The sequence below is a fragment of the Bos grunniens genome, chromosome 6 (genome assembly GCF_055505025.1).
Source record: "Bos grunniens cultivar Pamir isolate PY7600 chromosome 6, Bosgru_T2T1.0, whole genome shotgun sequence".
NCBI lineage: Eukaryota > Metazoa > Chordata > Mammalia > Artiodactyla > Bovidae > Bos > Bos grunniens.
In genome coordinates, this window is record NC_141170.1 from 112,546,796 (window position 1) to 112,574,272 (window position 27,477).

Consider the following 27,477-nt stretch of genomic DNA (forward strand, 5'->3'; position numbering starts at 1 on the left):
CATAAAGAAACAGAGGCACAGATTTGCCCAGTATCACAGAGGTGGAATCTGAACCCAGACACCTCTCTCTAGACTCCCATTCTTAATCATCATGCTATATTCATGAAACTGAAAGCCGGCAATGAAAATGTATCTCGGCACCCCTCAACAGGACCAGCTCTGTGATCAGTCAGCAGGCGGTTTTATTCAACCATTAAATTATTTCTAGCTTCATAATCATTTTAAGAAAAAAGAAAGTATAATCTTGTTGAATGCTTTGACGGATTATGAACTGTGTTATTTCATGCTAGATTACAGACTTTCTAAAAGTCTGAATTTTCCAGAATCAGTCATTCAACAAAGCGTGTAAACCAGGTTCCTGTTAAGCAATCACTAAATAATAGCTATTTCTATTATTATTATTATTAAAATAGGACTCAAGGACTAACAGTCTGATGGAGAAGACAGATACATAAATAATGGAAATACACAGATTTTTAAGTAACGACAACACAAATATGCTGATAGTTTGCATGAGTGATCGCTAACAACACAGTGATGGGGAACTTAGGTACACATTTACTGTTTTAAAGTCATTTCGAATAGTTAATTCTGACTGGCCACAGGGTGCCCAAATTAAACACTTCTGGGTGTGTCTGTGACGGTGTTCCTGGAGGAGACAAGCATTTGAATCAGTGGACTCAGCAGGGCAGACTACTCTCCAGGGTGGGTGGGTACCACCCAGGCCACGGAGGGCCTGCACAGAACCTAAGGTGGGAAAAGAAGGAATTCGCCCCTTTTTGCTGCCTCCCACCCTGCTGGAGTGGGGCCATCCCATACCTTCTCCGGTTTTTGGACCGGGATTTCTGCCATCAGCCTGCCCTGTTCTCGCACCCTGAGACCACGCCAGATGACACCACGGGTGTCCTGGGTCTCCAGCCTGGAGACAGCAGACTGCCAGACTTCCATGCTCCCGTAATCACGAGAGTCAATTCCTAAGAATGTCTCTGGTGTACATACAAAATCTACTGGTTCTGTGTCTCTGGAGAACCCTGACTAATAAAGTCACCTATCTTTATAAAGTCAGGGACAATCATTCCTGAGCTTTATCAGTACCTTACTTAAGACAGCCCTTCTCTTATTCAACTACCGCTTATCATGAAATAAGTATTTACACAACAGAAGGAGACACCCTGGAGTCCCTTTTACACAACCATGGAAAAGAAACTTTATAGGAAAGAATACAGTTTAAAAATGCATAGTCTCCTTGAAGTCCATAAAGCACATGCTCAAGGAAAATAAGAATACACTTGGGTAAGGTAAATATAAGGGTCATTTAAAAATTATTGAGTTTCATATTTTTGGTGGATGCTCATGCAAAAAGGTTTATATTTAGCCTGTGGCAAAGTCTGTGGTAACCTCAGAAGAAAATACAGACATGTGGCTACACAATGAGCTCAACTGTACGAGCTTCAGACAAAAAAGGTCACACTGTAGTCAGGCACTCGGCCTGCCTTAGGTCTGACGTATGAAATATCAGGACGTAAAACAAAAATCAGAGAAACAACTCCTAACAGCCAACTGTTAAGAACAGGCTCCTTATTCAGAAAGTTATTTATCATAATAACTCTGAAAAGAAGGGCAGCTACTGAACTTGATCTTCCATAAAATGTCAAATTCTTCCAATTAGCTTCAGTGTTTTATGAAGGCATTTTGTTACATTCCTCCTTGATGTTTATTCAATATAAATGTAAAGAGGAAAAGAGATTTTCCTCAGTGATACATGATTTAAGGAAGTTATTTACAGGAATGAAATTCAGATATCTGACATGTTTATCAGTAGCTACAAAGAGAGACGCCCAGTCGGGTATTTGAAGTTCTCCTCCAGTCACTATCTCACGCCTTGGGGCATTCTTCTGTACACAGCAGTTTGGGTTCAGGTCTTTGAACAAAGTCACATAATAGCCATCACACTACACCTTACAGATGCTTAATGTCTTCCTCATGTCTAATGTGCACAGAAAATGTATTCTTAAAGAAAAAGCCCCACACGATTAATGTATAAGGCTGTTAGACTACATCTCTCCTAAGAAGATTCAAATACAAATGAGAAAGAAACATTATTAATATAAAAAGAGGTGAATATTCCAACTCAGCACGTGGAATCAAATCTTAAAGAGAATGAAGAAGGGAGTAAGGCACAGCAGGACCAGATTAGTATTTTCTTCAATAACTATATCAATGTATTTATATGATTTTTCCTTCCTTTTAACATTATATAAATGGATTCCTTTACATTGCAATATGGAAGAGGCACAGACTGTAAAAAACCCTGAAAGATTAGCATAAAGTTTTTCAAAACCATGTAAAGAAGGCACATGACTGTGTCAAGATTCCAGTAAAGTCCATACCTGCTTATAAGTAAAACTTCAGAGAAAATGTATGACTGCAACTGGGACTAATACACAGATCTGGCTAACATCCAGTTAGTACATAAGAACTCAAGAACAGTGCCCCCATACTTTGGAGCTAAGACTGCCACTGGAATTAATACACTTATCAAATGAAAGTAGGAAGAATCAAACAGAATCTATTAAATCTGGCAATGTGGAAGACATACAGCCCAATTCATGTTAGAGACATCTATAAAAATGCATGCATCAGCTGACCGTGTAGAGGAAGCGAAAGGACCCAAACTGTTCAAAAATACTTGTAGCTCTTCGTGAGGAAGTAGGCGCCTTACTGGATGCCTTGTTACTACACTACGGTTCAGTGACACTGGTTATCAAGCTCATAGGTCAACTCTTCTTCATTATTATCTGCTCAAAATTTTCCATTTGCAAAATGTGATTATCCATAGAGACTTCTCCCAAAGAAATCCCAAAGAAGGAATGTGATGAGCACCCTGACATAAGGAACTGGCTCTGTCCTCTACCACTGCCTTCGGCATTAAGAGATTTGAGTCGGGCATCTGGGTTTGGCCCTCACTGCTGCTACCTGCAGCGTTCACAGACGTGCCTGATCAAGAGGGTTCGTGTGAAGTTACTGAAAGGGTAAGGTCAGGATGAGGTATAAATTCTATCCTAGGAAATCCTGCCTGAGTGGGTAGTTTCTTCCTCTCTCACTATTTTGATACAGGATCACAACAGGGTCTGCGTGCTTTTAGATACAACGTCTGTGATTAAAGAAATTGCTATAACATAGAGCAAGCTATAGGGACTGGAACTGAATCAGCACCGACTCCATGACAAAACTGGGAAGCTCATCTAAACAACGAAGCTCCAATAGATATTTATTCACTGTGATTCTAGCAAGAGAAGGCAGAAGAGGCAACCGATCAACCAGATATGCAGCTACTTGTAAGAAACACTATTCATTCTGATATCTTAACTATGACTTTCTAATGATCAGAGCCAGGTCAACTGGGGTCCTTTCATTTTTATCTCAAAACTTGTGACGAGAGATCATTAAAGGGCATGTGACAAAATGCTTGTTTAAGGCCCTATTTCTGCTACACCCAATTTCAAGCCAACAAAAAATAAGATTAAAAATAGGACAAAAATGTCAAGTAAAGCAAGGGGAAAAAAGGGATTCTGAATTTCCTATCAACTTTGTTATACTTTCTGCTGTAACGAGAACTTTTCTGAGCACAGAAATATTTAGTGTACTTAAGCATAGTATTTCAAGAACGCATTTCTAAAAATAAAAATTAAGCCTTTGACAGCTTTTCAATTATTTTAGGTTTTAAATTGAGATGAACCATCAGACACGTGACTAAGATAGCAATTCTGGTAATTGCTGGATGATGCAGGCACCTGTGTAGCTGGGGCTGCAAAGGAATTTTTATTAGGTTGACAGAAAACAGTTGAAATCATTTTCTGAATTTCAACCAATTTAAATGAATTATCTGACCTACGTTATCCTAAATTTCTCAATGCAGCTGCCAGAAATCTCTTTTCCAAATGGAACAACAGATGGTTTTGAACAATACTGCAAGACAGCAATGTTCAGTTTTTCCAAAGTGTTTTACTCTTGCCAAAATTATAAACATGATTGAGAAAATAATTTTCAGATTTTTCTGAAAGACTATGCTATTTTCAGAGTAAAAAGCAAAATTTAATATCCTAATGAATTTTTTTAGCATTATCTTTGCTAGTTTTTATTTATCTGAAACAACACATGCAAGAGTGTAACCTAGCCTCGTTTTGCAGTAATATTAATCCCACAGAGCTTGCAAGCGCTTCAAAATGCTTCTCTCCACGTGATCATTTCCTGCTCACAGCATGCAGTTAGTGCAAAACTCTAGCACTCTAGGAGGATTAGACAAATGGGCAATTAAGCCTGATGTGAGAGATACTTTCAACTTTTAAACCTTTGTAAATAATTGAAAAACAGCTCATTCCTTCAAACATCATCATGAGCAAAAGAAATATAGCCAATTCGAATGAGGCTAACCCCCAGAGAGCTTAACCTTTCAGATGAAATCATCTTGAGTTCCTTCGACTGTTCTTGGCAGATGACTCAGCTTCATACTCAGTGATTTAATCAAGAATCTACAAGTCTGGACCCTCCTTCCTTTCCTAGTCACTTTCTCCAGGGCTGTGCAATGATGTGTGTGCTCTGGGTCTGGACTGTCTGTCCTGGTACCTACTCACAACCTGGGAGATTCTGAGCAGGGCAATCTAAACTCAACCTCAGATTCCATTTTCAAAATGCTAATACTGACCTTACAGGGTAGCTGCAGACTTAATACACTTAACATACACAAAGAAATTCAAACACACCAGGTATATGGTAAGTGCTCGGTAAGTGTAGGGCTTCCCTGGTGGCTCAGATGGTAAAGAACCTTCCTGCAAGGCAGGAGACCCAGGTTCGATCCCTGGGTTGGAAGGATTCCCTGGAGAAGAGAGTGGTAACCCAATCCAGTATTCTTGCCCGGAGAATTCTATGGACAGAGGAGCCTGGTGGGCTACAGTCCATGGGGTAACAAAGAGTCAGACACGACTGAATGACTAACAGAGTAAGTGTAGCTGTTATTATCACCCCTTTTCTCTGGTCTTGGCCAAAGAAATGTCTGTAATGCTTAGACCACTTCAAGGTCCAGACCTCTGTCACTGTCCTACATTCTTAGGCTCACGCTCACCCTGGACCTTGCCCCTTTGTCCACAAACATGTTGCCTCTCCTGCTTGTAAGCAAACTGCTCACAAGCACAAAACAAAACAATAAAAAACTTCACATGATGCAGCCAGCACCCTTCTTAGCCATTTCATTCTTTCATACAAAACATACTTTTTAAACTACTACTCATTTCCCCCACTTTCTCACCATCTAGTCTGACCTTTTGCATTTTCACTCCTGAAGCTGCCTTCTCCACCATCACCTAATCCCTGAATCCAGCAGCCTTTTCTCAGTCCTATTTCTCAACCTTCCTGCAACAACTGATGGGATCTCCTTCCTTATAAAAGCTGTTCTGCTTGCCTGCCCTCGCCTAAGTCTGCCTCCCTGTCTTACTACCATGTCTCTGCCTTAGCTGGCTTCTTTTCCTACAGCTTCCATCTAAGCGTATACCTACAACAGTTCTGCCCTCAGCCTTGCATTCTTCCCGCATTCTCCCACACTTGCTCCATTCCTATCATCTCACTATCAAGGGATTCCACCCTGAAACCCTATTGTTTAACCTCCAAATTGCCACCTCTAGTTTCCTGCCCTTCCCAGTGTGCAAGATGTCTATCTGGTTGTTCCACCTGCATCTCAAACTTACCGTGTTCTGCATCAAATCCATCTTTTCCTTCTTAATATTTCCACTTTGGTTAATGAAGGGGATGATCATTCTTTGAACTACCAAGGCCAGGACGTCTGAATCATCTTTAACCTCCTCCCTCCCTAAAGCTCATCACAGACAGGACAGCGCTAACGTGCAGCACTCTGGAGACAGACAGTGCAAATGTCTATCCTGACTCTTCACTTCCTGCTGGTGAGACCCAGAGCAAGTCCGTGGGCTTCAGTGTGGCATCCATAGCACAGCTTGTGCAGTTTACATGAGAAAACATATATAAGGGCATGGAGCATGATCATCTGGCAAGCCATAATGATGATGACAAAGAGAAGGAATCTCAGTAGCCTCAGCGACCCTCTCATTGGTCCCTCACTCCCACGACATCTCACATACACTTTACATTGTCTCACATGAATGTAAACTCACAAGGCAGGCTTGGTTATCAGTGCCTAAGTGCTTTGAATTTCCATTAACCTCAACCAAGGCAATCTCAATCAAGTTGGGGCACACATCAAGACACACATCAATGTGCTTTTCTCTCCTAGCATCCTAAATAAGATAGATGCTTATTATATAAAAGCATCCATAATAAATAAATTAAAAAAACTTTGCAAAAATTCAGGAATTGACCTTATTTGAACCCAATTTCAAATAACATTCTGCAAGCCATATGGTTTGAAATTAAAACCATTCTCCATTTCTAATAACGCAGAGTACGTTATCAGTAACAAGCTATAAAATCTTTGTTGTTAGTACTCGAACCACACCACCACCTTGCAATCCCCTGTCCACACTTCCCCAGGAACCAAAAACTAAATTTAATTTTGACTTAAGAAAGATGTAAAGATTATAACAATTATTGGGAAAATATCAGAATCATTTAATGTGTTACAAAATCAATACAATGTTATCATCTGCTCTGTGTTATCAGTGAATTTCTAGCCTTGCAAGAAAATAGGATTAGATTTTTTTATAAATGTCCATATAAATATTTACCACATTTAATTAAAGGTCTGGGGACCACTACCCGCAGCAGCAGCTGCCCTGAGAGAAGCATATCTACGTCTTAATTAGGTGCCTCTGGTTAGTCATTTCTACAAAAGAGGAGGAGGAGGAGGAGGATTACCGCTAAGGACTGCAGCTCTCTGGTTTCTTCCTCTGCAGCTGAAGCATGATAAGACAGAACCTATGGGGTGAGAACAGAAGGAATGCATGTTAGACAAGAGAGGAACACCCAACACAGACCACAACTTCAAGCCTGGGATTCTCCTAAGCCTTCCTGCAGAGGTATCTAGACTCCTCAGAACATTGTATTTTCTTTTCTGCTTTCTTCAACAGAGAGAAAATCTCAGGTTTTTATTCAAATGCTTCTTATGGAAACAGAAAGTTATACTCCCTGTGTTCAAAGAAAACTGTCACTTTTCCTCTGACAACGTTGATACAACAAACACGTTATTTATAAGTCACACTATCAGCTCAAACTTGGCAGAAAATTCTGTGTTGCTTTTCTTAAACAAAAATACTGACTTTAGTTATTTTACTGGTGTACTGAATCAAGATAAAAGACTTCTGCATAAGCTGACATTTTAATGTCGATATTTAGGAAGAAAGCAGTCTGGAAGTGGCTCTTGGATGAGGCCTGTAACCACTGCAGAATTCGTAAGGAAAAACTGCATAGCAGAGAGATAAATGTCAGACAGATTTAAGGATACTTTTCCACTCGTAGAATTCAAGAACTGAGAAGAGCAGAAGTGGCCTATAAATTCATCTGTTAACAGCACAGGACACCTAGGCTCAGGGATTCTCATCATCTGGCTGTGAGCTCACACCCAGTGAGAAGAGGGCCTGGGACCCAGCTTTCATCTCCTAGTCTCGTACACTTTTCACCATCCTAGTGGAGTTACAAGAAGATAGTAAGGCAGATTTACTATCTTCCTATAACTTAACATGTGAATCATTAATTCCCATTTTCAAAACCAATAACTCCAAATGATGGGATAATATTTTAGATGTTCTTCTAAACCATGGTAGTGATTATATGTTAAATTGTTTATCATATTAAATATTTTTAAAAGTTACTTTTTGACAGAGTTAACACAGATTTACTAAAATCTCTTAAAGTTTTAGGGTCAGTGATAAAAAGGTACCTCATTTTCAGACTTTAAATGGCAAGTCAAGTAATTCAGTGGCCCAAACCAGCTTTCCTTAACTAGTTTTTAAAATTGTAAGCAATTACAAATCTAAAGCCAAATGGTAAATATGTCTATGTACTGTGATTCAGAATATTACACTATGGTAATACATGTGACTTGTCTTACTGTTTGAAGCATTAATCACTAGGAAACCTAAGGAACCGCAGAGCTGCTGTTTCCCGCTGCCGTGAAGTTGACGGGTCACAGCTAACCTGCCGTTGACACCAGGGAGGTGGTTTGTTGAGGAAGGCTAAGACGGCGACCCTGAACTAGTCTAATATAAACCAATGCAATGCAACACGGACAAATGAATAAAGGAATAATATGACATGCTAAGTTTAAAAAATTAATTTTGCCACACACTGAAGATAAAAATAGCACCACACTCATCGTGTTGTAAGGATTAACTTTTGTTAATGCATGTTAGAACACAGAGTAAGCCTTTGATAAAGGTTAGCTATTTACTGTTGTTTTACTGTCATTATACTGATGTCTTCTAGGTGAAAATAATTCCCTGTCATAAGAAAACATAAGGCATTTATGTCCCTGGGTTTTATCCAATGCCTTGGGAGAAAATTTTTTCAAGGTTAACTTGGTGATCACAGATACGATTTCCTATAATGAATTGAAATTGGAAAATGGGTATACTAAGTGAAAGTAGAAGTACTCATTTTTAACTAAAATAAAACTATAGTGTAAAAATAGAAGCAAATCTCAACGGGGAAAATATTCAGAAAGTTTGAACAAAATTATACCTGGGATTTGTCTCAAAGTAATCAGTGGATTAATAAGGAAGAAGAGTGCAGAGAAGTGGGCTAGAGTATGGATGGAATGATAGTAGCCACAGGTCAACTGAGGACAGCTAATGAAGACACGGGGGCTCCTTAGCTATCCTCTCTACTTCAGCATTATGTTTGAAATTTTCCAAATAGGAAGTATGTTTAAAAAGAGATTAATTTCTAATTGATAGCTGGCTTAGAGTCAATTCTTCAGTAGTCATGGAAACAGTAAAAAATTGTATTAAAAATTGTATATATGTATATGTATGCATACATTTAATTTAAAATATATGTATACTTGTGTGTGTATTTGAAACAGATTTCTACTGATTTCTAATCCAAAGTCTCTTATATTAGTACTTTACTAAAACTATTTAGAGTTTTATATTCACATTAGAAAGTATACCATCTTGGTTACTGGTAAATCTTGACTTACATATCTTTCTAGCTCTTATTTATTAAGGGGTGGAGGAAAAGTTACAATCCATAACTCAAACATTGATTCCTACTGATCTCTACTGGCTAAAAGTAGGCAAACACTAAAATATATTTCACACCAGTGTATGAATGACTAAGGAATGCCCTTTCTGAAGTCTAATTCCCTAGACTGGTTTATGATGTAAGAAATTTCCATCTTACACAAAGTGTTTTCAGGGAGTCAGTGAGACACATCTGGAGAAGGCTGGCCCAGGTGGGTAGGCGCAATCTGCTTGGGAGAGAGTCAGGTTTGAGGCCAGTCCCCAGGCCAGTAGTTCACACTCAGAATCACCTGGTGGGGGTAAAGCGGGGCTGTGCTGGTAGTAACACAGATTCCCAGCCTCCACCCAGGACTTACTGAATCAGAATTTTCTCAAGATCCACAAATCTGTAATTTGGAAGTTTTCCCTTTTCCTCATTTCTGATTCTAAGTGCTTGTGATATCTGGTTTTGTTTTTTTGCTGTGTGAATACAGCTGCTCACGAGGAGAGATAGGGAGGCTCAGGCAATGGAGAAAGGACAGGGCACGGAGGACTATCATCAGTGTGAGCGGCTCCTCACTAAGGTCTAAGGACCGCTTTCGGCCGAGAAAGCAGAGGACAGAAGGGACCCGGGGCCTGAGCTTTGATGTGGTCGTATGACCTTCGACAAGTTTCTAAAGTATGCTGGGCCTCAGTTTCCTCGGTTGTTTAAGTGAGGAGAGAGGAAGCACGTGGTTCTCGTATGGTCGCAGTGACGTCACAGACACCGAGCGCTGCCGCAGGGAGGGGTCGGCCGAGAGTGCTCGCAGGGAGCCTGAGGCGTCCTGCAGGGGCAGCCCACCTCTAACGTGACCATTTGCTTGGCCATGGCTCTCTCCACTGCTTCGTACATCTGTGTGTTCTGGATCCCCAAGCCACAAAAGATGACGAAAGCTTCCAGAAACTGTTCATCGTTGCGGTTGAAAGCCTTAACTTTGCCAGTGGTTTCCTCCATCTTATTAACAAGTTGGCAAACCCCTATAATAATCCAAGAAATTGAACAAATGTTACTATTTATAATTACAACATGCACTGACTTTAACACAGACCCCCAGAGGTCTAGGGCTTTTCTCTTAGGAATGCTTGCCATCTCCAAATACGCAAACGGATCCTCACAAATATAAGCTAGAACAATGAACTGAGTTAATTTACATGCAAACTCATTTCACACAGTCCTAAATGTATGTTGTCTATGTTCAAAAACATCCTAGAGTACTATTTTCTTCCAGATACTGTCACGAATTTTATATCAGTTGAATCCCCAAAGACAATTTGTCCTTTGGAGACTAATTGGATTTTTGTACTCTTGCCAAGAGAACAATTTTGATGCACATCAGAATTTTGGGTCACCCAGGCTGCCTTTCCTTACTGAGAAATCAGAAGCTAAAAAACACAATTATCCACAAAATAGAATGTAGGAAACAGTTCACAGAGACAGTCTCAAATTTCAAATATGTACCTCTGCATCCAGGAGAGTATTTCCAATCATTTTTGATACTGCAAATACATGCACGTAGAGATGACTATTTACTTAGGTCTAAGAGCAGAATTAATCTTTGAAGAAAATCATAACCTAACCTCCCAAGTCCTGGCCTTTCTTAGAAAGTCAAACACATGGTATATATAAATGGAAGACGATGTCAAATCTTAACTGAACTCATTCTACGGGGCTCTGATCCCAAGGGGTCTCTGCGAGGAGTCTGATGACCTTGTACCTCTGGGGAACAGTGTTTCTAACGTCCTGTCTCTTCTGCCTCTACGTACGTAACCCAGACCCCCATCGCGTGCCCACTGCAGAGTAGGTGCGGTGCTCCGTGCTTCAGGACACACATGGACTCTGGTCTGTATGACTTACACTGAGAAAGGTGCTCACATCCACTTTACAGATGAAGACAGAATCTCAGGAAGGTTAAGTCATGTGCTCCAGGGTGCTTACGTTTAAAACTGAAACCCCAGCTCAGCTTAGCCTCAAAGACCAGATTATTACCATGCAGCTGCCCTGTGCCTTTTACCCGTCTGATGACTGTTGGCAGTTTCTTGACCCACACCTTATTCTTGCTCACCCACACCTCTGCCTATAGTTTTCTGCTGGTCCCAGTCTCTTTCCTGTTACCCAGGAGATCCCTACGTGCCCTTCACAGGGAGTGCCCAGAGGCCTCCCACTTCCCCAGGGGAGGCAGACACCTCTCCTAGCTCCTTAACTTTATCACCTGGAGGATCATGGGGAGCTTTATTTCTGTCTCTCTTTCTAGACTGTACATATCTCGGGCTTAAGAGATTTTATTTGTCAGTTACACTTCCTCAGCTAGCCAGGCCTGGCACACAGCAGGACTCAAAAAATGTTAACCAAGTTAATGAAAGGATGCGAGACTGCAGTTCTGACCCAGTCTTGCCCATGAAGACTGTGGTTTGCTATCTCTTATTTCTTCCTGGAGCACAAAAGGATCTCAGAGAGTCTGAAATGATGCATAGTTGCATGTGTAGTTTTGATGTGCACTTTGTTTTTAACACTACTAATTATCTGTATCCTCCTTTTGCTCTTTGTTTGTGAGAGTTTTTCTATTTTAGACAGTAAAGCCATCCTTATTTATCAGTATTACCACTGCAGAGGTTACTTCTCTAACACTGATTCCATTATCAAGAAAAATTTAAAATTTGGACACTGCAAGTAAAAACCTTGAGTAAATGGCATTACTGCATTTACTCAAATAAATCAGCATTCGTCATTTTAAGACCACATACCATGTATAGTGCAAACAAAAGGGTTATGTCCTCCAACCTTTGTGAATCCCCAAATTATAAACATGGAACTGTTTATGAAGGCATCTGGCTATCTCCCACATCACATGTTCTTGAGAGTCATGCATTCCTTATCTTCATATCACAATGTAACTGCTTTTCAATTTTTACTAAGTTTTCTCCTGCTTGATGGCCACTTTTCATAAACAGGATTTTTCTTTTTGTCACTTCATAAGATTGACTGCATGTATGGAAAGGAAAAGACAAGCCGGTGAGGCTGAGATGTGGTCATCAGGCAGTCTGCTAGGCTTGGGACCGAGGTAAAGGAACTCTTTCCCAGACAACAGTTCAAATCATAAGCCTCAGTCCAGTCCTTGAATGAATACATTGTTGTTTAATCGCTCCGTTCAGTTCAGTCGCTCAGTCGTGTCCGAATCTTTGCAACCGCATGAATCTTAAGGCTCAATCAGGCTTGCCAGGCTCCTCTGTTCATGGGATTCTCCTGGCAAGAATACTGGAGTAGGTTGCCATTTCCTACTCCAAGGGATCTTCCCGACCCAGGGATGGAACCCGTGTCTTCTCCTGTGGCTCCTGCATTGCAGGCAGATTCTTTACTGTTGATCCGCCGAGGAAGCCCAGTAAGTGGTATTAATTAATACCTCAGGAATCGAAAGGTACTACAACGGCAAATTCAGCATACACACAGTGAGAGCTGGCTGTACCGACCACAGCTCAGGGCAGAACACCGAGCATGTGTCTGTGTCATGACCCGCCTCGACAGACAGGCAGACACAGAGTAACGCTCAGGGTAAGAAAAGGCGAGAGGACAAGTGATCCCTTTAGGAATATACTTTGATTTTTCTCTGAAAGCAGTCACATTTATAGAGCATTCATGATAATCTCATTAATCTCTTTATACCCTTCATAAAATTTAACTCTATTAAACAGAAATACCTAAGTTGGAAAAAAATCTATGAAGAAGAAAAAGGTTTATAACAAACAGGGTTCTTTGAGAAAATGTAAAGCTTGGACCCATTTACAGATAGTTTGCACAATGTATTTCTTAAAGATGTGGAAGAGTGGATGAAGAGCATAGTAATGAAATTTAAAGCTGGTCATCTGAAATGCCACATCTACTAGCAAGTGATATAAAATCAGAAGCACTTATATATAAAAACAAAGTAGTTATTGCAGAACCAAAAATAAAATAAAATCACCAGCCAAAACCAATCACTATGTATAACCATAAAATAAAATATTCAAAAACATATTAGGTGAAAACCAAGAAGTAGCAGAGCTGGATAATAAAATATCAGTGCTACGTAATATTATTAGTTCACAAAGTACTTGTACAGACATTATTTCACATGCTTACAACAGCAGCTCTGAGAGCTAGTGGGCACTGAAGGCCTCTGGAAATTATGCCGAAGGGAACTGGGTAGTTTCTCAAATCATCCACTGAGGTTTCCTTTTCTATAATTCCAGAGGTCAGATGTAGCAACCACAGTTTTCCTTCTGGCTTTGTGGCAGAGCAGGGCGTCAACTCTTACATTCTGCTTGTGGTCTCTCATGGCTCAGACAGTAAAGAATTGGCCTGCAATGCGGGAGACCTGCGTTGGATCCTTGGTCAGGAAAATCCCTTGGAGAAGGGAATGGTTATCCACTCCAGTATTCTTGCCTAGAGAATCCCATGGACAGAGGAGCCTGGCGGGTTACAGTCCATGGGGTCACACACAGTCAGACACGACTGAGTGACTAACACATATACACACAAGACCTGCCCTTTTATACCCTTATGACCAACCTTGCAAAAAAAATCTTTTTTCACTTGTTATTTGCCAATTATCTTAATTTAGGAAGTTTTTCGCTGCAGAAAAGATTTAATTTCTCAAGTAAGTCATCTTTTAAGTTTTCAACTATAGTGTCTTGATTTTAAAAGAAGCTCCCTGTTTTAAAACTACATATAAACCAATATTTTCCTCTAGCACTTTTACAGATTCATTCTATCACATTTAATCTTTTAATTGTACTTAATCCCCCGCGAAATTGCTACTGGATTCTTATGAAACTTATTCATACTTTAATAATTTAAATTGTCACCTCAAAAAATAAATTCATATTATTTCAACAGTATGCTTTTTTCACATTTAAACTTTATGAAATCAATTTGCATTCTCATCAACTGCTTGTAATGGTGTAACAGAAATCATGTCTTTCTTTCTTTGAGGTACATAAAATGGTGTCTTTCAACCAATAACATCTTAGAAATACAGTCTATTATATACCAACACAAATTATATTAGACTTGGGTCTGCATTTAGACTTTCTATTATGTTCCATCAATCTTGCCATCTTTTCGAGCACACATTTAATACTTTTAATTATGTTACTTATACAGCATTATTTTAATTTCTGATAAGACAATTCTCTATCCATCAACTCTGATTATTCTACACTATCCTTCCAGAAGAATTTTATAAATAATTCTTCTTATATGTTATCCTCCAGATGAATTTTTTATGTTAAGAACTCCCTTCCCCTTTGAGAAACAACCTTATCAGGACATGTATTAAAATTGAAATAAAACCTAATCTGCAAAAACTTAACATCTTAAAAAAAAATTCTTATCATCAGGAAATGTTTTGTCAGTTCATGTACTGAAGATTTTCAAGTTATCTAGTACAGTTTTATAGTTTTCCTCACATAGATGTTCCTATTTCTGACAAAGTTTATTCCTTGTTACTGTTGAAAATGGGATTTTTTTCCATTATTATTTTCCAACAAATTTGTTTTGCCATGTAAGCAAGTTATTTTCCTTTAACAATTTGAAAGCCAGGCACTTTTGCAACTCTCATTTTAGATAGCTACCTTTAGCTGATTCTCTTGGGTTTTTCCACTTAACAGTCATATCATGTTGTTAGTTACTTTGTTATTTCCTTTTCCATACTTCACCTTATTTCATCCTTTCCTGTCCTCTGGTTGCTTTGGTAAGAATTTACTTTGGGTAATGTTCTTTTTTTTTTTAATGACTTAAAAAATATAACTTTTTCAACTACTTCCATGAGAAATTTTAAACTCTCCTTAGTATTGGTTATTACCAATTTTTATACAATTTGTTTCATCAAAACATACCACTTTTTTGGTACAGTGTATTACATAACATCTTTTAATACTTTTTCTGCATCTATAATTACATTTCTTTTCTTGTTCCATGAGATGGCTGGATGGCATCACTGACTCGATGGACGTGAGTCTGAGTGAACTCCGGGAGTTGGTGATGGACAGGGAGGCCTGGCGTGCTGCGATTCACGGGGTCGCAAAGAGTCGGACACGACTGAGCGACTGATCTGATCTATTTCCCTCATTATCTGTGTTGGATGTTTGTTTAGTGTTTGCCCATCATCTCATTGTACTATCCCTTTTCATTTCATAAATTTCTCTTTTCAATTTCTTTCCTCTGCTTTCTTTCTTCCTATTCATTTATTTATTTTGGGGGCAGTGTGGGGAGTGAGATGAACACTTAGTTGAAATAGTTTCATTATTTCCTGATTCAGTTCGGTTCAGTCGCTCAGTTGTGTCCGACTCTTTGTGACCCCATGAACCGCAGCACGCCAGAGCTCCCTGCCATTACCAACTCCGGAGTCTACTCAAATTCCTGTCCATCTAGTCAGTGACGCCATCCAGCCATCTCATCCTCTGTCGTCCCCTCCTCCTCCTGCCTTCAATCTTTCCCAGCATCAGGGTCTTTTCAAATGAGTCAGCTCTTCACATCAGGTGGCCAAAGTATTGAAGTTTCAGTTTCAACATCAGTCCTTCCAATGAATATTCATAACTGATTTCCTTAAGGGTGAACTGGTTGGATCTCCTTGCAGTCCAAGGGACTCTCAAGAGTCTTCTCCAACACCACAGTTCAAAAGCACCAATTCTTCGGTGCTCAGCTTTCTTTATAGTCCAACTCTCACATCCATACATGACCACTGGAAAAACCATAGCTTTAACTAGACAGACCTTTGTTGGCAAAGTAATGTCTCTGCCTTTTAATAAGCTGTCTAGGTTGGTCATAACTTTCCTTCCAAGGAGTAAGTGTCTTTTAATTTCATGGCTGCAGTCACCATCTGCAGTGATTTTGGAGCCCAGAAAAATAAAGTCTGACACTGTTTCCACTGTTTCCCCATCTATTTCCCATGAAGTGATGGGACCAGATGCCATGATCTTCGTTTTCTGAATGTTGAGCTTTAGGCTATCTTTTTCACTCTCCTCTTTCACTTTCATCAAGCAGCTCTTTAGTTTATTATTTCCCAATGAAAATAGCAAAATATTTAAAACTCTACATCTCTGAGTACATTTTTGACCTTATACCTTGCATTTTTATATTAAATTGAGGTGACCACTAATTTTCTGAAATGCTATACTTTCATTTTGACTTTTGATTTCTTCTTTGACATTTGGGAGAATGTTTTCATTTCCTAAGTGAGCTTTTCCCTTCTAATTTATCCTTTTATTATACATTTCTAGTTTTAATGCCCTGTGATCCATGACAGTAGTTTTCAATTCTACTTTCCAGAAATGACTAAGTTTATGTTGTATGTGTGTATTTGTAAATTTCTAATGGATATTTGAAAGGAATTTGTTTTTAAATTATGACATATAAAAGTAAATGTATGCCAATTAAATCATTTCATTTTTTATATTAATCAATTCTAATGTTTCCTTTTTTCCTATTTAGCATTTTATGAAAAATGTATTAAAGACTCTCACTATGACTACCGTTTTGTCCACTTCTGTTTGTATTTTTAATAGCTTTGACTTTTATATATCAATGATGTTATTTACCTTATTAGAGGCATTTATGACAATTACACTTCCCTCTGTGAATTTAACTTATTCGATGCAAAGTGATTCTGTACATTATGCTCTTTTATCTTAAAATCTACCCTCTCTGATACTAATATTGTTATCTCTATTCAAATTTTGCCCATTTTGTGTACAGCGTGTTCCTATAAACAGTATATACTTCATGTTAGTATCTTCTAGAAATTCCTCAATGTTGGTCGTCCAGTAAAGGTAAGCTCTGTTTTCCAGGGCTACTAGGAAGTTTCTCTTATTTTTCTATTTCTTCAATCAATTCTTGAAACTATAATCCTTATGTTTATTTTCATTCTGTAGATTTTCACTTTTATAATTTAAAGATATAATGCACTAGTTTTATTTTTTCTCTCTCATTTTCTTCCAATTATTACTGTCTCTACAGCCTTATTTTCCGGTGCTTCTTATCATTAAACACAATTTACAGTTCTCTAACTGGGAAAAACTGGATCCCGTAAGCAACACAGGCAACATGTACCACGTATGACGCTGCACAATGTAATTACGTTTGCATTAGGAAAACCCTAGCAAATCTGTTTACAAACAACTGAATAGATTGCCAAATGATATAATTTAATATGAAAAAGAAAATTAAGTAGAAGTCGAATTTAAACTTAGATAATTTTACAGCATTTACTTATGCCTTGGAATCATATTGCCACACATAGATGAGCAAAGAATTGACAGTATGAGTTTAGAAAATACATTCAGTAAGAAATACATACTTCTCTCTCATACTTCACTGTGTCAAATAACATGTGGTGTAACACTATGACTTGCATCACTTTTTCACTAAAAGAAGAGATATAAATGTAAGTTATCTAAAGTGGAAATGTTCTCAACAACTTTTCCTTTTGGATGGGAATGGAACTGATTTCTTCAAAACATGCCCTGAAACTGACATGGAAAATAGGCATGAGTATTTCTGTTAAATATAAGAAAAAGACAAATGTAATCTAATAAATAGGGGAAATAATTGGTTAAAATAAATGAATGCTTCATGAGGAAAGGAGCTTCTTAATAGTGTTGGAAACAAAGTCGTGGAAACATTCTGTATCAGCCAGACCACTGAGCAAACATTAATGATACAACAGGCCCTGCACTCCTCTAATGTCTACAATTTCATCTAATTGTCAGTAATGGAAAAAAAGGAAGGAAAGAAAGATTACAAAAAACACATGGGCCCATCTGTCTTTCCGCATGTAACTCTGTAGGGATTATGTATTAGAATTACATAATAGCAAAATCTGGTCTGTGACATATAAGAAAAATTATTACAACCATGCTATTTTCCATGGTACATCTGTGAATATAAAGTTCACTTGAGAATTCAAATTCTCTGTTTTGTCACACTTACAGAACTCTGTCCCCACTTACAGAACAGTGGGGAACACTGAAAATTTTCCCTATTGGAATTACCTTGAACCCCACCAGAAATCTCACTAGGGTATTTTTCTTTCTTCTAATTGGTAGGGAATTTTTCCTTCTCCAAAACAACATTTGCTTACTTTTGACTCTTGTTATCAAATAAGAATGACACAAAATATATGCAGACAGAAGTCTGATTACTTTAGCTGGTACTGTTCATTTCTTGTTCACTTGTCTGGAACAATGACAGGACCATAGAAGGTGGATTCTGAAGGGATCTGAAGGGTGTGACTTAGTTGTATAAGGTGCCCATAACTGTTTACAAGGTTAAACGGAGAGTGGAACCACGTGGATATCCTGAGTCCTATTCCTATCCATGGATCTCTGTGCTTCCTCAAATGACTCTTATTTATCACTTGTGTAAAGTGATGAAAAAGCCTGATTATAACTTCCTCCAGCCACTCCCCATTCCCAATTATTCCAAAGAGATGCTGCTGAGAAAAAGTGAAGACATGACTTAATGTGGCCAGCTGCCACTCTACCCTCCTTCTCACCAAAACATATTAGTATTAATAAATGGTGCATCACTTCTGGAATTCATTTCACGTTTTCAAAGGTCAAGGCAGCTTGTTGTAAGCTCTACACTTCTATCAAAAAGCATAACATCTGCAATGTAGTTTGCACCTAACTCCCTAGGATATAAACTTTTAACTAAACATTTACTCAGTGTCATATCGTAGGGCACCTCGGTCGGTTTTTTGGTCTCTGTTAGGGATCTGATCAGTGATACTCTTGAAAAGAGCTAATACATGAGTTCACTAGCTTCTCCTTTTTTCTCTGAGAACTGAGAGGCGTGCAAGTGATGAACAGCCTTCAGGGAGTCACCAGGCTGTCTTCCAAGAGGCTGATGAGGCAATTTACCAGTGAGCCCAGCCCCAGAGGCTCGCAAAGCAGATTACCACACCGAGGACATCTCCTGCTCTCTGGGGTGCAGAACAGTACCTCAGCTCAGAGACTGACTTATAAAACCAGAATAGTATCAAGAAATGGGTACCAACAAGAACTGGATCTGCCTCAGGAATGCGAGTAGTGCACCTGTAACTCAGCCCACGACCTCAAGTCCAGGGGACTGCTCTACGAAAAGGAACAACTGGCAAAGCGAGCCTTGCATTCGTGAGGCTAGGAAGAAGGCATTCTCCTCACATGAGTTAACGTATCTTGGAAAGTAAATAATCAGAACGAGGGAAGTCAGATTGGTGGGCTGTTTCAAGGTGTAAGTCGGTGTATCTGTCTCAAAGCAAGGATGCACACCAGGAGGAGAACTGGAATCACTGGGAAGTACCAGGACCACCTGCTGCATGCATGGCCACCCATGTGCTGGTCTCGTCAAGTGGTCAGAAGAGCCTGTACACTGATACAGCCTTCCACACCCATCTCCACGAAAGGGCCAAAGTTCCCAGACTACTGGACAGAACTGGAGAGGCAATTTTAGTACTGGTCTCCCCACTCCCCACTTTCATAAACAATACCTCCCTCCTCCACCTTTCTGACTGATACTCTTCTTTAATAAAATTACAGTCAAATCTTGGAACTAACCAGAAATTTTTTTTCTGGAAACTGATTTTCAGCCTGGAAACTAATCAGGTTTTTCAAGGTAAATTTATACAGCTAAGTTTTGCACCATTAGGGTTTTTATTTAAAAGTTTTAACCTTTATTTCAATTTCTAGGGGGAATATTTAACAGTTCAAGCTATTTTTACAGCATCAATCACACATGTGTTAGTCACTCAGTTGTGTCCAACTCTTTGTAACCCTACGGACTGGAGCCCGCCAGGCTCCTCTGTCCATGGCATTCTCCAAGCAAGAATACTGGAATGGGTTGCCATTCCCTTTTCCAGGGGATCTTCTTGACCCAAGGATTGAACCTGGGTCTCCTGCATTGCAGGTGGATTCTTCACCATCTGAACCACCAAGGAAGCCATAATTGGCATATAAATTTTCTTTTCGACTCTTAATATAACCTGCAGTGCCAAGAAACAAATATGTCAGTAACGGGAAACATCATCTCATTTTTCTGAGAATGCCTTCTTCCACCATTCCCGCAGTAGACATGTTTTACTAAACTTTATATAAGCATGTAAACTCCCTGAGGCAGGGATTTTGACTTATTCACTGATTTATCCCGGGTGCCGGAAAACATGGAGTAGTCAATGAATACAATCTACAATCTAAACCACATATTCAAAAAAAGAAAAATCATAAACTAAGATGTGAGGCTTTAAAACAATATACATTATTAATTTGATATCCCTCAGTCTACTAACTTTCAACATGTCATTTTTAAACAAAACCTCTGTTGAAACAGGATTATAATTACAAAAGTATATCATATTTAACAAGATATTTAACAAATGTTTGTCGACATTTACCAAGGTAAAATTATTTCAAAATTCTTTTATCATTCCAATTTTCATCTTTTTTCCATATTTTAGTCCTTAAATTTACACTGGAAAGAAGTTTCTAGGAATATATGTTTTTCTTTAGTAAGTGCAGAGTGGAGGTCAATGAAAAGGCTTTACCTATCACTTTGTTCTTCTTTCCATTTTTTATAGGTGTACAAAGCAAACTTCTAATGCACTGCTGGTTTATATTTCCCATGTTTTCATTCTAAACAAAGAAAAGAAAAGCAAAACAGCTAAATACTATGAACAGATTGTCTGCCCATTAGATGCTATACAAACCATACTGGACATATGAAGTTATTAATATGCTTATCTTTTATTAGCTGGAGATAACATCAGAGTGTAAAAAATGCACAAATTATAATGAAGTTCATATAAATGCAATAAAAAAGTCTTTACTAAAAATAATAAATATCCTATGTTTAATTTTTTTCTTATTTTCCATTTTATTTACCTATATTTCTTTTATTTTCCATTTTAAAGTTTAAGCAGCTTACAGTAGTACTAAGCAAAATATTTACTGAGTTCCAACTATCCCTGTGTAGTAGATGTCTCAAGTAACTTAATAAGAAGGGTAGAAATCAGAATCTTTACACCACCAAGGATTCTACATGTTACAAATGTCTCTTTCTTTAGTTTTACCACTGTTTCTATTGTCCATATTGCTACAGTCCTAAAAAGGTCTCCTAGATATGCAAATAACAAAGTCAAGGCAGCTGCCTCCAACTGCAATGCTTTTCTTAAGTCAGATGAGAGAACATACTAGAACCTAAAGTTTCCAATGTCTAAGAAACTGACCCTTGTAGGTGTGCTGTTAAGAAAAACAAATACTCATTGTTTTTTCACAAGCTGTTCACTGTGGTAGATGACCAGTTACAGACACTCAAGCCATACGGAACTTAATATTTGAAGACAAACTCGGGAACTCTAGAAATACTATCTAAAGAGTGTCAATTGATATTAAGTAGGTAACAGTAAAACTACCTCAAAGTTAATGATATTTCATTAATACATTTTTAAAAAACTGACAAAAAGTACAGAGAAAAATACGTAGGTATTGCTGACCACCTCTGAACAGATGTTCTGAGCTGTTTTATTTCCCTTCCTCAGATCGGGACAAGCACAGATCACTTCCAAAGAGTCAATTCTGGAGCCGGTCCTTCGGTTAAGAGTAACTAGTACAGAGCAGGTCCGATAGGAAAACAGCCGTCAAGCTCCAAGTCTAGAAGCAGGTTACTTACTGTCCAGGGAAATCTTTTGTCCTTACTGACGTCTGGGATATTAAGTGGTTCCATGGTATTTTTGACATACTGAGCATACATGTAATTGATTCTGTTTGCATCACGTTCCCTGTGGAAAGAACAGAGGTGAGTTCTTTCCATGCAGTGAAAACACGCAGGTAAAACAGGCACATAGATGGTTATGAGAGAAACATAGCAGTCTGAAATTATGGAGCAAAGTGTACAGCTTAATTAGAAAATGAAGCTTTAAACATATTCGATGATGCACAACTTCAGTAGTTACTATAATTGAAATTTTTTGAAAAAACAAAGGCTCACAACTTTTCAGCTATCGAAAATTAGTTTAAAATGTCATTAAGTAATATTACCACTGTTAACGGTCATGTTGATTTTTGTGCCATTTAATGTGAAATCCATATGAATTTTCCTCTATGTCTTATTTTCTCATCAGATAATAGAATGTCTACAGTCGAGTGTCTGTTTTTATTTCCTTATTTGTCTACTCATACCAAGAGAATAATCTTTTACACATTTTAGACAAGAGAAAAATCGGGCAGGTCTAGAATTTTATTAAGTTTTTCTCTCTTCATTTTTCTGCTTTGAGGTGCTTTAAGACATGTATTTAAATGAAAAACAATGCTTTTGAGCTTACAATATTTTCCCAACTCTTCTTCCAGTTTCTTGCTTAACAGGTAGAACCTGTTAACCTGATGTCAGAGGGCTTGTAAGTATAATGCCAGTGCCAGAGTTGGGAAAACAGAATAGAATATGCCTTTTCATTAGGAAACTTCCTACACTCCCTGGTGATGGGAATAAACTTGGCAAAGATGGTCAGGTTATGCAAATTTACTCCGTAAATTTCTGAAAGGATGTGCCTACAGTAACTGTAAGATCACTAACTGAAGAAATAGGAAAGCCTAATAGTGGGAAGAACTATACAAAAAATATCTTACTGACCCAGATATCCACGATGGTTACCTAGAGCCTAGAGCCAGACATCCTGGAATGTGAAGTCAAGTGGGCCTTAGGGAGCATCACTACAAACAAAGCTAGCGGAGGTGATGGAATTCCAGTTGAGCCATTTCAAATCCTAAAAGATGATGCTGTTAAAGTGCTGCACTCAATATGCCAGCAAGTTTGAAAAAATCTGCAGCAGCCACAGGACTGGAAAAGGTCAGTTTTCATTCCAATCCCAAAGAAAGGAAATGCCAAAGAATGCTCAAACTACCGCACAATTGCACTCATCGCACACGCTAGCAAAGGAATGCTCAAAATTCTCCAAGCTGTGCTTCAATAGTATGTGAACCATGAACTTTCAGATGTTCAAGCTGGATTTAGAAAAGGCAGAGGAACCAGAGATCAAATTGCCAACATCCTCTGGATCCTTGAAAAAGCAAGAGAGTTCCAGAAAAACATCTACTTCTGCTTTATTGACTACGCCAAAGCCTTTGACTGTGTAGATCACAACAAACTAAAAAAGAGATGGGAATAGTAGACCACCTGACTTGCCTCCTGAGAAATCTGTATGCAGGTCAAGAAGCAACAGTTAGAACTGGACACGGAACAACAGACTTGTTCCAAATAGGGAAAGGAGTACATCAAGGCTGTTTACTGTCACCCTGATTATTTAACTTATATGCAGAGTACATCATGAGAAACACTGGGCTGGAAGAAGCACAAGCTGGAATCAAGATTGCCAGGAAAAATATCAATAACCTCAGATATGCAGATGACACCACCCTTATGGCAGAAAGCGAAGAAGAACTAAAGAGCCTGTTGATGAAAGTGAAAGAGAAGAGTGAAAAAGTTAGCTTAAAACTCAACATTCAGAAAACTAAGATCATGGCATCCAGTCCCATCACTTCATGGCAAATAGACGGGGAAGCAGTGGAAACAGTGGCTGACTTTATTTTCTTGGGCTCCAAAATCACTGCAGATGATGACTGCAGCCATGAAATTAAAAGATGCTTCCTCCTTGGAAGAAAAGCTATGACCAACTAGACAGAATATTAAAAAGCAGAGACATTACTTGGCCAACAAAGGTCCATCTGGTCAAAGATATGGTTTTTCCAATAGTCATGTATGGATGAGAGAGTTGGACTATAAAGAACGCTGAGTGCTGAAGAATTGATGCTTTTGAACTGTGGTGTTGGAGAAGTACTCAAGGTACTCTTGAGAGTACCTTGGACTGCAAGGAGATCCAACCAGTCCATCCTAAAGGAAATCAGTTCTGAATATTCATTGGAAGGACTGATGATGAAGACGAAACTTCAATACTTTGGCCACCTGATGCAAAGAACTGACTCATTTGAAAAGACTCATTCGATGCTGGGAAAGATTGAAGGCAGGAGGAGAAGGGGATGACAGGATAAGATGGTTGGATGGTTTCACCAACTCGATTGACATGAGCTTGAACAGGCTTAAGGAGTTGGTGAAGGACAGGGAAGCCTCGTGCGCTGCAGTCCGTGGGGTAGCAAAGGGTCAGACACGACTGAGCAACTGAACTGCCTGAACTGAATAGACGGAAACATTTCAAAATTAAGTGGTGTCTCAGGAAAACTGTCCACTTGCTCTGAGTTCTCAAGTTTCCAATCTTTTCCTATCTTCCTTCTCACTCAGCCTGTGCAAACTGCTTCTAGGACAGTGGTTTCAAATGGTGTTCTTGATCACTAGTGATACCACAAAGACTCTTGAAGTAGTGGCCTCATTCCTGGCCAAGATATTTTTGTCTTTCCTTCCTCTGATATGGCCAGAATATTGGAGTGGGTAGCCATTCTCTTCTTCTGGGTTCGAGAACCCAGATCGAGACCTGGGTTCAATCCCCGGGTTGGGAATATCCCCTGGAGAAGAGAATGGCTACCCACTGCAGTATTCTGGCCTGGAGAATTCCATGGACTCTATAGTCCATGGGGTCGCAATGAGTCAGACACGACTGAGTGACTTTCAGTTCTTTGATGTACACTTTAGGTTAAGTGTAACTGGCCAAGTCAGGTAATGAACTTATGTCCAGTACTATATACAACGGAAAAAGAAAGAAAGGGAAACGACCGTGGTAACAGAGGAATAGATGAATTTCAGACTGAACACTTCTGAGCCTAGACTGATAATCTGAGAAGGCATGAAAAATGTTAGAGACATTAGACCTAGGATATGCCTGGCTTCCTAATACTTTGTACATAATTACCTGGGGAGAATCCCAAGAAAAGGTTATGAGATAAGTGAAGGATTTTGGTTAACAAAACTATTTTAAAACAATAAATATTTCATAGAAAACAGAAGTCTCAGGAAAATAAAAGATGCTACAGTAAAGATAAGAAAAATGAAAAAGCATCTACAAAGAGAAAGGAGTACACTGGAAAAGGATTCCTTTGTCCAAACGTCTTTTACAATGATGATGATGATGATAACGACATATGACTTTTGTTATTATCATGATTTCAATAGAGGGAGCCAGATGAACCCAAATACTTAAGCAGTCCGATGTCAGAGTCTACACTCTCATACTCTGTGTCTACCATTTTTTAAAGGAGTACAAATCTTTTTACTATTTTACAAATAGTAGGTGTTCCTGCGTTTAAATATGTTTCCCAATGTAATTATAATTAACAAGTAGTATATATATTCCAAGAACATGAGCTTAAAGGATTAATTCCATGTGTTTGTCATTATGTGATAAAATATGCATTTAAAATTAACACGGGGCTCGCCTGGTGGCTCAGACAGTAAAGAATCCACCTGCAATGCGGGAGACCTGGGCTGGATCCCTGGATCAGGAAGATCCCCTGGAGGAGGGCATGGCGCCCACTCCAGTATTCTTGCTGGGAGAATCCCATGGACAGAGGAGCCTGGCGGGCTACAGTCCATAGGGTTGCAAAGAGCTGGTTACAACTGACTTTAGACTAAGCACAGCACACAATTAACATGAAATTAACTAATTTGGAATTATAGCACTAAAACATCTATTTCTTAAAATTACGAACTTACAGAAATGGTATAACATCACATTCACTTTTCCTTCTAATTAGGTGGCTCTCTGAATTGAAGCACAGAAAACTCTGAAACCTCCCATCATCTGGAGATGACCTTCACTTCTCAATTTCTACAAACCCCAAGAGCTTACTGTGTTTGATCCCATCGATAATACAATTCTAATAATTATGTATAATGTTCACCTTCACTATTCTTTATTTGTATACTTAACATTTCAAAACTGTCTTCAATAAATTGTTTTATCTTTTAAAAGTTAATCAGATGGTTGGTTAGAAGAGTACTAAGTGAGCCATACTTTTCCACTGACACATAATTGCCTAAAAAGAATGATTTGCTTATTGCTAACATCATCAAACTGCCAAGCATTTCATCTCATGAAAGAGGTTTGCATTGACAAAGTGTTTGTTTAATAATGAAAACTGGAAAGGCCTAAATTCTATCAATAAGAAATTTCAGAAATGTAATAAAGAATCTGCTAGCCAAGGGTCAGTATCAGCTAGTCCTTTTACAAAGCTAAAGTTACTAAACACCATTTTAGTTTTCACAAAATGAAGCCTGATATCTAATTTTTATTAAAATAAAAACATACATCACTATGAGGTCTTGTACTGCATCATTAGATTAAAAGCTAACTATTAGCTAATGTAAGGCACTGGTGTTAGATAATTTCCATTACTGTAAACTCGGTTAATGAAATCAGTTAAAATGGTCCATATAAAATTAGTCTTTTAAGGTAACCATACTGACATTTATCCTTTATAAAAAAATCTTTACACTAAGACTGTCTTGGAATACTTTTTAAAAGTGGAAAGATATATTTTCTTTTACAGAGAGGGAATGTGACATTCATTAGAAACAAAACAAGTATACAGTAGCACAAATCAAATATATAGTAAGATTTTAGTATTTTAATGCATATTCACCAGTAGAGGTCACTATTACACCAAATCACTGGGCTTGTTCAACTATCAGAATTAGAGGACTTACCTGAATTAATAAGAAGAATCCCAATGTGAATACATTAAAGTACACAGAAATATGCTGCCACACAAATACATTTAAAGGTAAATATAGATAATTCCTCATTTTATACATTTTTCTTTTCTGTTTTGGCTGTGCCTCTTAGCTTGCGCATTTGTAGTTCCCCAAGCAGAGATCAAACCCAGGCCCCGGCAGTGAAAGCACAGAGTCCTAACCACTAGATGGCTAGGGAATTCTCATCATTTTATACATTTAATATGCATATCATACTCATTTTCCTATTCTCCTCTGGATATATATAAATTCATAAATAAACATGTATATATATATATTTGTCTACATAGTAATCATTATTTATGCAAGCCAAAAGTAAAATAATCAAATATTTAATGTTTCAAAGTTTTCTAAAATGTTTATTATAAAAAGCAACAAAAATGTTATGGTGTCATAAAATAAAAATAGTATCTATTAATGTTCCTCCTAAGAATAAGACTTCATAACTGACCTAGGCAGTACAGCCCAATACCAGCACTTAAGAAAGATACATACATATTCACCAGGACATGTACATACTATCACATATTCAAAAAGGATTCAAAATCCACT

The 27,477-nt window shown here is 38.4% G+C and overlaps 1 protein-coding gene across 5 annotated transcripts in view; it reads right to left on the reverse strand.

Moving 5' to 3' along the window:
- PDE5A (phosphodiesterase 5A) overlaps positions 1-27,477 on the reverse strand; it is a 147,858-nt gene that overhangs the window by 46,829 nt on the left and 73,552 nt on the right. For 3 of the 5 annotated variants that reach the window (XM_086407271.1, XM_086407269.1, XM_086407272.1), the window contains 4 exons: positions 21,901-22,009; positions 20,777-20,864; positions 10,027-10,202; positions 6,883-6,942 (listed from right to left, as the gene is read on the reverse strand). In XM_086407271.1, the coding sequence (XP_086263397.1) occupies positions 6,883-6,942; positions 10,027-10,202; positions 20,777-20,864; positions 21,901-22,009 (433 nt within the window). Of the gene's footprint in view, positions 1-6,882; positions 6,943-10,026; positions 10,203-17,166; positions 20,219-20,776; positions 20,865-21,900; positions 22,010-27,477 lie in introns of those variants that run through there. The other 2 variants (XM_086407274.1, XM_086407273.1) reach the window with 1 other exon arrangement.